This window comes from Penaeus monodon, chromosome 8, assembly GCF_015228065.2.
Source record: "Penaeus monodon isolate SGIC_2016 chromosome 8, NSTDA_Pmon_1, whole genome shotgun sequence".
In the NCBI taxonomy this organism is placed as follows: domain Eukaryota; kingdom Metazoa; phylum Arthropoda; class Malacostraca; order Decapoda; family Penaeidae; genus Penaeus; species Penaeus monodon.
Genome location: NC_051393.1, coordinates 30,760,601 through 30,772,440, shown reverse-complemented (window position 1 = coordinate 30,772,440; position 11,840 = coordinate 30,760,601). Strand labels below are relative to the sequence as shown.

At 47.5% G+C, this 11,840-nt stretch overlaps 1 protein-coding gene across 1 annotated transcript in view; it reads right to left on the bottom strand.

Annotated features, from left to right (window-relative positions):
- LOC119576306 (trithorax group protein osa-like) overlaps positions 1-11,840 on the bottom strand; it is a gene marked incomplete in the record, with an annotated part of 91,382 nt that overhangs the window by 34,796 nt on the left and 44,746 nt on the right. Inside the window, 1 exon segment of the mRNA XM_037923926.1 lies at positions 267-383. Within this exon segment, the coding sequence (XP_037779854.1) occupies positions 267-383 (117 nt within the window).

Here is an 11,840-nt window from a genome sequence, read left to right as displayed (position 1 = left end):
TCTCGGCATTTATAAACAACCAAGTATGGGATAATGATTTCATTTATAACACAGTAGTTCTATATCGAACCAGACACCAAATTCTGAAGTCACACAACAAAGCTGAAAACATCAAGTATGTTGCATTAGCAATCGGCGCCACTTATGCCAAAGACCCCCCAAATCGCCCCCATGTGCCCAGAACCCATGAAAAATCGGCTCCGACGAACTCTTAGCAAGCCACTAATAACGACACCAAGCGTGGTAAGCCGGCCAGTGGTCCTCACCTCGAGAAGTAGCGGGCCGAGTCGCTGGCTAGGGAGGAGTGTGGGTTTGGAGGAGGACACCTCGCCCTGCTGCACCGCGCCTTCCCCCGCCCCCTCCGCCGCCTTGATGCGCCGGATCTGAAACAACGGAGAATGTGTTACGAACACTACCTTCGTGAGACCTGGTCAGCATGTCAGTCTGCCATCCACCTTAAAAGGTATAATTTCATAACTTCTACAAGATATTTTTCCTTTTAAAGCTATGAGTTCTGGCATTAGATAATTCCAATTATCGAACAAGTACTATTTATCACTCCGTAATCGCATAAACTGATATCAATATCGAGAACTGTTCGTACGTGATTGCAAAGTCAAGAGCTACCCAATCACAATGAGTAATGTCAACAAAGCAATAATACAAATATTTGTAAAAACAATACTGACTGTATTAGTATAATGCTGACAAAAAGGTAAATAATAGTGTCAGCAATAATTGATGATGATGACAATAAATATTCATAAAAAAAAGAATAAATACATTCTATCCTACCTGTACTGCACATTTGAAAGAATATAAACTATAAAGTAAATTATAACTGGAACCTGAAAGGATGAGGACAGCAAAGTAGCAAGCAGCGATAGAAATTTCAGTACCGGAGGATAATGACAACGTGGGCTGCGGTTAGGAGGCCTTGTTGCATTCTTGTTGATGGAAATGACGAGTCGCAGTGATTCATAGTGACGCGGTTGGTATAAGCAACATTGTTGGTGTTGGCACAGCTGACAATTTCAGTGGCTGGTGTCAGGAGCAACACGTGCTGGCGAGGATGCGGATGATTAATACATGTCCACACGCAGTGCAGAGGCCGGTGGCGGCGGCAGCGGCAGCGACGAGGGTGCCAAGTCATCAGCTCGTCACCATGGACACCGAAGAGCGAGCACCCAGTCCGCGCCTGGTGACGTCCTCTGCCCTGACCACTTCACTACCCCCCCCCCCCCTCGCCATCGCCGCCCAACACCTTTTCCTCGCACCGTGTGGAACTCATACTGGCTCCACAGCATGAGTGCCGGAAGAGAGAAAGGTTTCACAGACGCCTAATTGGCGTGGAAGACTCCCTAGCTGCGACAAGTGTTAGGGACGGGCAGAATAGAGGACAGAGCGGGTGCTGGTGGCGTGAGTGCAGGGGCCGCGAGACCAGGTGTGCATCAAACATAAGCACCAAACACTGTACGAAGCCCTATAGTATTAGTATACATGTACAGATACAGTATTAACGAAGTGCTGAGAACAACCACTTTGAGTAATTACAGGACCAGGAATGCGGAAATATCGCATCACTACCACAGTACAAACATATATTTCATCGCAATACTAACGTGGCACTACGCAAGGCTGCATCGGCTCGTCTCGACACGCCAGCTGCAAGGAACGACACACGCCCTGCCGGAGGACACACCCGCACTCGCACAGTATTATACTGCTCGCCGATGCGGCGCGATGCCCTCGCTCTCAATAACGCAATTTGAAAAAAAAAAAAAAAAAAAAAAAAAAAAAAAAAAAAAAAAAAAAAAAAAAAATATATATATATATATATATATATATATATATATATATATATATATATATTATATATGAATAAAAAATATAAAAATAGGACGAATCCTCAACTACTAGCAATTTTATACGTGGAAACTGAACGAGGAAATTACTGGAATACAAATCGATAACTCAGTCTGGCAGAGAAAGAAAAAATGGCCGTGGTAATGACGGAAATCTCTCTAATGATGGCTGTGGCGGCGGCCTCACAGCATAGCGGGAACACAATGAGTCGCGAACTAATGCAGCTGCAGGAGCGGTGGTGATAGTGATATACCGCTGTCAACAGAGTAATAGGTAATGCAGGTTACAAGCTAATACAGGAGGAACTAGCGTAGCCATGTTCCCTTGTCTATATGAGCATTAGTATTGCGGTCCTTACAAGATGAAATGCTCATTAAGCTACATTCACCTATAGTCACCAGAAGACCATTGAGCTCCCTTCATACGAGTAATAACCAGCTTCAAATCCTTTCCTTAACTGCAAACTATTCCCCAGCCTATAATGTTCCTTTCATCTACGTACTTCAGCGTTAAGTTTCCTCCAATCGCACGAAACACAAAGCTCCCTCTATTTGAGCCCCGCAAGCTTTATTACACCCAGAAGCAGCAGCTTCAGCAGCCCCCTCCTTCCTCATCCCTCCCATACTCCCTCGCCGCTACATGGTGTAGAGGGCTCTCCCTCGTTACAGACGCAACGTTTCCGTTATTTAACATTGTGCAACGGTGGGGTCACGTCACGGCGCGCCGGTGAAAGTGTTCGTCACGGGCGCACTGCCTCCACTGCCAAGAACACCGACAAATGCACCATCAAACCTACGTTCTTTCGTAAGCGCTTGGGCCAGGAATAAAGTAGAGAAAGACAGAATAAAATCAATGTGAAAAACGAAGGCAAAAAGGCATACATGTCCCGGTAACTGTAATCGAAAGGCGACGGAGCGCTGAGGCAAGGATCGACATCTTGGTGCAGGAGGAAGATACGGAGGAAGAGGGAGGAGGCAGCGGTGGACCGCGGGGTGGAATGTTTCCTTAATGAGACGGCTCCTCTCATTGTCGGCGTGGTAATGAATGGTGCCGAGAAGGACACGCTCAGGGGGAAGGGGGTTCCTCTGGGCTGCTATGGGTGAGGGAGGGGTCTTCGGGACTGTGGGAGTGGGGGGTGGGGAAACTATAAGGAAGCGTAGGTGTAAGAGGCCCCAAGAGGAGTGTGGACGTAATAGGTCTTTAGGTGGAGGATGTGCTAGGAGAGCCTAGCTGTCTGGGCCCTCTAGGGGGTTGGTGGGCGTGACAGACCCTTATAGAGGCGACGGAGGATGATGGTGGCATGGAATACTGAGGAGTGACCTAAGGATGGCGTTGTCAGAGAACTGCGAAGAGCTGTGGAATCTGGAGGAATGAAGAATGCTGGAGGAGGAAAGGGGGCGGTGAAGCCGAAGATGGAAAAGAAGGAAAGGAGGTGGTGGTGCCGGATGTGGAGAAGACTCGGCTTTGAGGAGGAACTGTTCAGGCTTTGGAGGTTTAAATGGGTACAGGTGAGCAGATGTGTTGGTGATGTACTGTACAGAGGTGGGGGGGGGGTCAGGAGGAAAAGGTATGTCGGAACTTGGGTAAAGGCTGCTGTAGGTTTTATGTGGAAGAGCGTGGTGAAGATCAAGAGCATAATGTTGCTGGTGGTGGACGGAAGTGGCGTGTTGGAGTAATTTGTGTCGGTGTTTATTTCGGGGGAAACTGTAGGCGATCGGGAGGAGAGGCAGTGTTGGAGGATGCTTGTGAAGGGGGAAAGTAGTGCGAGGGGGAAGTGAGTTGGGGGAGGGTATGTTGGAGGCTGGCGGGAGGCGGGGTTGTGGGGAGTGAGTGTTGGTGAGACTGCCGTGTGGTCGCCATGGTGCTGTGGATCGATTGCCAGAGCGACGCCGCACCCTTAGTTATGCGTTGCCTTTACAATATCCCCTTTGACCACGTCCTGCACCAGCCTACAGTATCCTCGATTATCCTAAGACTGTGCACACGGATCCCCGCCTCAGCATCTTAAATAAAGGTCGCAAGAACCGCCCACTAATGTTCACCTGGCCACGCTCAAACTTTGTGCATGCTCTTCCTCCACTTCACATGCGTGCGAAACCTTATAACATTCCTGTAACGCACACAACGCATCTCGCACGTTATGTCATTCCTTCAGGGCCGACGCGTCATCAAAGTGCATTCCGACAATAGATTTCACTATCTATTACAGCTATAATTGCTATACTTGTTTGGCCAAAGAAATAATGTGAAATAGTCTGCAGAATCATAAACTGTATATTATAGATACATCTACGTATGGCATCCTAATGAAAATAGAGCGTCATCTACTATCACGAACTATTAAAGAAACATTTCGTGCATTATATGCGACCCGTCATCTCTCAAGAAGGAATTACATACTTCCAGTCCTTCCCTTACTGTAGCTTCGAATTCTTAAGCCACCCAAATCTATGAATTTCGACCTCCTTTCCCTCTCCCAGCATGCCCTAAGTAGGAGCGGAACTAAGCATCTTCTTTCGCTAGTCCTGTGCGTGAGCTACAACAGCAAGCACTGTAGGTTATCTTAGAAGCCCGTCTTGAGTCAGTCCGCCATAACAGAGCTGCAGCAACAGCGCCCTCCTGCCCCATGCTCCTGCTCCACGTCACTCTGGTTACACTCACACGACCTGGCAACCGGACCTGTACCATCTCCCTGCCGCCACTTGCGTTACTTCCTGATCGATTCCTGACGTACTGAACATCAATTCCTTTCTCTCGCCATCGATAAAGCGCCCTTGGGATACGTGCAGAAGCAACCCCGCGTTTGTCGGACTTCAAGGGGCGAGGGGAAGGGGATATTACCCGGCCTTCACAAATAACGAGACGACTTCCGGATGTTCGGCCGCGCACACTACCTTCCTGTCCCGTCGTCAGCGTCGCCGTGCTCGCAGCCCCCGCTGTGGCACCTGGCTGCCCCTGGCACAGCCATCCAGCCAAGGCATCAAAAGCCCTCAAAATGAACGGATGGAATTACCTCTTCAATTCCTGGCATCAGTAACGCCCTCCCATCCTAGGCGGGCACATACTTTCCAAAATCGAAGGCAACATATTAAAACAGCTTCATTTTTTGTTAATTTCTTCTGAGGTTATGAAAGACAGCAAAAGTGAGTTGTTAGACCGTTCGTTCCCCTTTATTTGTAAAAATCTAAGATAAATGAAACACTGGTAAATGGTCTCGCTGTCTCCCTTCATTTCCTCCGACACTCGCAGACCGAAACGACCAGGAAACCGGTTGCATCAAACCATATACCATCGGCTGTTCCCATATCAACAAGCTCTAGTATTGATGAAACAGTAAGGGCCACGTCCGCCTACCACGCTAGCTGCGAAGAGCGAGCGCGCGCCTGCTGCCGCCTACCACACCCTGGCCTTCAGTATATTCCTATGGACGACTTCGCATCCTAAGCGCGCAGCTTCAAATATACGAGTCCTCCCCAAAGGCTGAATATCCGAACAAGCGAACGTAGCCCTCCAGTCTCTCTCCTATTTTCCAGGTTAACGAAGAATGACAAATTCATGCGTTCCGCCCGTATTCACCGGCATCCTCGCTCTTTGCGAGACAGATCTGCGTATTGCGTATTGGCAATTAGCCTGTATTGGGATCGTTATGAAGCGTGGTCCCGATGCATGGACTCCAGCCAGGCAATATTGTGGTACCCAAGTACAGTGAAGTGGGTCATCGTACCAGCACTGTAGTATAAAGCTGAGAGGCTGTTGTTGAGCGTGACGACTTGCTAAGGTTGCTATGGCGAGCTTCTCAACCGTTCAGTGGCGCGTCTTAAAAAAATTGAGGCACCACCTAAGCAGAGCCGAGATGCGGGGTGGCGCTCTGTATTGTCGCGTTGGAATGGGCGTGGTGGTAAGGAGAGCTTCGGGATTTTGTCTGGCGTTATGTAAAGTAGAGATGAGTTGCTCTATGCTGGTGCGGCGTGTAGTGATGCCTGTGGAGGTGCGCGATGTACGGTGGGGAATGGCGTGGTGTTACATATATTGGAGACCAGAGGTCAATATCTCGTCTCATAAGGAGATAGGTGTGCCGTGCCTACATTACGGTAAAGCCTAACTTTGGCATGGTACAGCGCAGTGTAGCTTGTATGGCACTATCACATGATATTGTATGGCATATGGAACATGACGGTGTTGGAGAGACGGCGACTTGTCTCGGCTAATATTGTGGGAAGAACAGTACATGGGGGGGGGGGCAAGGCATGGTACCGCAAACAACAGTGGAGGCAGAATGGTACAACTGGTGAAGGAGGCAGACCGAGGGTGGTGGCGGTGCAGGATACCTCAGCACCACCACACGGGGTCCGGTTCTTGATACAGCCTCGCTGCAGCAGTCCTCGGTGGCACAATCGGTCGATGACTCTTACACTAATAACTGCATAAAAGTATCATAATATCCCAGGTTACAGCTGATACAGTGGTTCCCAACCACCCCCGTCTATCCTGGGCTAAACATCATCTTGTTGGTCCTTATCTTGACAAGCGAGCACAGAAATGAAGCGAGTCCGCGGCGCGAGCACGCGGTTCACCTGGCAGGCCGGGCTGTTCGATACCTGGGTGAGGGTGGGGTCTGCTGGGTGAGCGCACAGGGATACCCAGTGGCCGCCTACACCCACGTCAAGGGATGATAATGATGCTGAGTTTGCTGATGACGTACTCATACTAATTTTGATGCTCACTGTTGGTGGTGCTGATACTGATATATATATGGTCTATGTTGATCATATATATTCAGGCCGTTAAATGTTGAACAGACATTGCATATTCAAAAGTTATCTGCAAATAATAAAACAAAACAAAACACAGACATCGCATTCCCTTCATCCCTGTATTTAACATTGATCTTTTAGGGAACAGCTTCCACGGCGAAATAATTTGTTCGTTGTATCGATGAATAATTCGTCATGAACTAGGAACGAAACACATTTCGCATATTCTAAAAGAACGCGAAGATCGTAAACAGGTGAAAGTCTACGTGAGGTAAGGCGGGGATAGCACCCGCACACTCCCGCGCGACCAATAACAGTAGAACTTGAGAAAGTAAGTACATCTTAACTAGTAATTATTATACAAATAAAGTAATAATAAGCAAACTAACGACCAACGCACACTTGTGTTTCCCGTGAGAGATCATACAAGCGTGTCCACGTCGACTTGTGCACTCGCGTCTTCATTTCATGGTTTGTGCAGGGCATGTAACGCATCAAGTCCATGCTCTCTTTTTCATTTCGGTGAAATTCTAATAATAATCGTACGATTTTTTCCGAAAAAAATGTGATTAGACGACGACGCACTTTTTCTACGGCCGACTAGAGCAAACCCGCGACTCTGGTACAATCTTCTACGACCACACTATGCGCCTTTATTAATCACGCATAACATATGAAACTGAAGATTTCACGACCAGCAAACCGGTGAGCTTAAAGGGTGACTCGAAGAATGTGCGGGCTAAGAGGCCGCAACGGTCCTCTCCGGACACAAAATCGCTTGTCTCCATCCGACAGTTTTATGGACGATAATCGTGTCTCAGGCCGCAATGCTCCCAACCTTCCATCTTCCTTCCCCTCCTTCCCTGCCCCCCCCCCCCCCCCAGGCCCGCAACCACCTACCGACCAGCTCAGGACGCAATGATGTAATTTGCTGACTTTCGCCTTTTGCTTGACATGTTCCATCGCTTACTGTCGCTTATGCTCATTACTGTCGACTAAATTTGCTTACATCGAAGCACTACCCTTTACACTTCCTTCTCTGCTAACTCTCCTAAATATGTTAACTGCCATGAAAGTTCTATAAAAATGGCGTAAATCACACAAATCGCGCAGTGTATTACATGTTCATACATGTAAGCGACTCGTACCTTGTGAACATCTTAACGAATCTAAAAACTCTCCTTTACCTCCAGCTGATGTGGCCCGAGTTCATGAGGATCTTCTATCTTTTCCCTTCTCAGTATCGTTTCCAGCTTATCATATTTCCGCTCTAAGGACTTCCAACGTCTTAGAGCCATCTCTCAGTAACTTCCTTCGGCGGTGCATTCAAGACCTTCGAATGACACCCGGGCCTCGGACTGGGCACGGCGAATACACTTTTCCATTTTCTTCCCACTGCAAACGAATAAGCATCGCTAGCAGGAACGAGGGCGCCCCACCTTCCACGTGCGTCTCACATCTACTCCCTTCGCTTGCTTCACTCACTCCACCACGTTTGCCACCCGACGCCCATCCCTTCCCACAACCACCGCCACCACCCACCTGCCGCCACCCACATGTCACCGAGAGATGCCCACGTGGACCAGACTCGGGACACCTGCTCCCTACAGGCCCCACTCAAGAGCTCTGGCCCAAGACTTTACCTGTTCTTTCTTATTAAATCCTCGTTTCTTTTCTCGCTACCTGTTTGCCTTTTTATTTTACAGAAATATCTTACGAACCCCATCAACAAAAGCATGTGAAGGTGATGTCTAGGTCAATTTGGATTAAGGAAGCAAAAGAAAACAAATTAGTGTACGAAGTAAAAGGATCGAGAAATGGGAGTCCGAAACCTCTCCCACCTTGCCAGGGGATCTGCGGGGCTACCGCTGCGTGATGCAGGGGTTGAACCACATGCCTGGCATGGACCTATAGTATAAATACTACCTCTCCTAGCAGACTATCAGGTCGGCTTGGTATGGAAATTAATTTGAAATGAGAAGTTCACTTGAATAGCCTAAGTAAAAAATAAACAAATAAATAAATAAATACTAGAAAAAATTACCATTTTCACCATTTTCAGAAATCATTTACTTTTCGATTCATATGCTACAGTCCTCATTACCTAATAGGTGTACATGGCCTTAATACATGAGGAAAAACAAGGCAGGGCACTTACTATACAATTAATATATGGATGTATATGCCGATTATATACGAATCAGGTGACATATCACAAAGCTGTATAATGAATGGTTCACATTGTGACCACAAGATCGTGAAGGTGCTGACAGGATACTGTACCACTCGTTTAAGTCGCTGACGACTGCCAGTGTCATCACCTCCTATTTGCACGAAAAAGCTCTGTTAGCAATCCTGATCGATATTCACACAAGGTTTCTCCCGGTCCTCTTATAAGCACCACTAATACCGTGCCCACTGATTTATAACTGGACGTGAGTTTTATTTTGTCGCCCAACTGAAACCTTAGACGACTTTCGCCTTGCAAACAAACACAGAAACACTTGAAGACATTAATGGAAAATTATTACTAAAAACTAGACTTTGCATGAGTTTTGTAAAGAAAAAAATAATAAAAAGCAGACATAATGTCAGACCCGATAACCAACAGCAGTGTGACTGGACACGAGGAGGGCAAATAAGCAGAGCAAGGCAGGACAAGAACAATAGATCGAATTCTGCCGACTAGGGGAGAGGCAGCGACAGCCTAAGGGCGAGAAGCAAGGGGGACAGAGTAAGGAAACGGCTGACACTTGGCAGTGAACAACCCACACATTTATCAGCTTAATCACTTTATCTTCATCTTTCCACTGTTAAAAATTGTTCAATAATAACTATATAGAAAGACATGGGTCAACCGCATGGGAGAACGATGCATAACCCAAAATAATTGATCAAGGGATTTAGGAAGCGATAACTAGTGTGGAGCCATTTCGTGGTACCACGAGACTACAGGTATGTCGACAGGGACTTGGCGGACCAGAGGTTGTTTAGGGCCGTGGTTGGGGAGGCCTCCGCTCCCAACTGAAGCAGTGACTAGATGGTTACCACAGAAAAGAATTTAAGGCTGTTGAGGCTGCGTGTTATGGGCGATTTTTTCTTATGGAGTGAGGAGGTTATCGGATAAAACCTCAGCTGCGAAATAGAATAAACAAGGGCGGGGACAACAAACGTTGTGGGATAGAAAACGACTGTAGGATTCCACCTAGCTCTGATGGTGGCGGCAAAAATGTGTACTGTGAGGAAGAGGGAAAAAGACAAACTTTGAAAGTACTTTCTGTTTTCAGGGGGGAAAAAAGTATATCAGATTCCCAAGGTAGTAGTGCAGTGTGACATGACTCAGCGTCCAACTGAGGAAACCACAACTCGAACTCTGCCACACTAAAATACCCGCAAAGAACATGCCTCTAATATTTGGATATACGAGGTAATAGCCCATCATACCACACGGGCAAAGGGAACCAAGAACCTCCACCAGAACTAAGTACAATGCCACATGTAGCCTCCTTGAGCATCTACCGCGTCCTTAAAACATGCTCTTCTGCGGAGCCGCGAGGCATCGTGTATGAGAATGGCGTCGCACACAAGTCGTCTCCTTCCTTCTCTGCAAATAGCGCCCAGGTCGTCTCGTGCATGCCACAAACGTATTTTCAATTGACGATGCACGACGGCGAACTGAGCAATCATCGTAGCTTCTACAGATGTGGGGGTACAGCTGAATCGTTGCGCCGCGTGTGGGAGGGCGATGACGTAAAATGGTTAAGGACGCTATGTCAGCACACACATCTCTTGTGTCTTTACAAAAATCTCGAAGTTGCATTTTCATTCAACTAATTAACCAATCTTACATTATATGAATATTATTCGAGACAAATCACGGGCGAGCCCGTGTCACGAAGCATCACATAACAGAGCGGCCCAGACGAATACGCAGTAGCTTTGGTCTGAGCAAGACTCAAAACTGAAGAGTAACGGCAGGACCTTGAGCGCCCCGCCACCACTCTCGTCATGTGGCGCGGAGGAAAGGCTGGTCGCAGGATATGTAGTGTGGAGGGTTGTGTGCGATGTTGATGATATGGGTGTTGTATGAAGAGACGTTGACACTAAAAACGTGTTGCTACTCAATAGATTTTAAGCTATCAAAACCAATCGCTAGAATTCACTTCCCCAGAGCAAGAACGGAAGCATATAAATAGAAAAGGAAGGGAGATAAGAAAGGCCAGCTGCGGGCAGCTACGGTCAAGCATTTTACAGCACCAGAAGATCGGCAGCTTGTCCAATTTCAGGGTTGCACAGCGAGTCGTGATGGCTTCTACCATTAGATCACAGAGTCGCGCCATGTCCCTCCACCATAAACGGTGACCGCACGGACACCGGGTACTGATCCTACAGGGGAAAGGACGTCCCTGAGGAATATTCGGGGCTTCTGAGGAGAAAGTGTGAACAGCAGGGGGGAGAGGAGGCGGATGAGGAAGAGCTTAACATGTGCAAAAGATGCTTCACGGAAATATGGGGTGCTTGAGGGCAAACGAGCAACCACAGGAGAGGACTAACCAACGTAAAAATTGTAATGATTCTTACAGAAGACTACAGAGAGGCTGGAAAAGGTTTGTAGGTTCAAACGCGTCGCGACAGAATCAACCATGCCGAGGGCGTGAAGCAGTTCCTTGAAGGCTCTACGTTTTCTCTCATGTCACATCACAAGAGCTTTTTCCTTTCTGTGGAATTCGATTTAATAAGAAGCTAAACAGGTAGAATGTATTTTTCGACAAATATTTATTGTTCGATCAACGACAGTTAGTTAAAAAAAATATATATATGACTACTAATAATTCCATAAACAACCTACGTAGTTCCACCCCCTACTCCCGTCCTTTCCCATCTCGATCAGTGACACGGATTGTCGCTCTCTCTGCACGTACAGCCCTGAATATCCTTGACGCCACATCACTGAGGCTTACCTACTCTTGGCTGGAGTTCTATGGCGCGTCTCCCTCTCAAACCCTTCCTTTCCGCCACAGCAATCAAGGCGCATTATCGAAAATTCTGCAATTTGGGTGAATCTCCCCACTCCAATTGCTAGCATCAATAAGCCTCTAACGATGACCAAAGCGAAGCGAAGAAAATGCTATCTTCACATTACACGCGAGTGCTGAGGCACCTTTGAGCAATGTTCAACCATCCTCAATCTCTCTCCCCTCTCTCTCTCTCTCTCTCTCT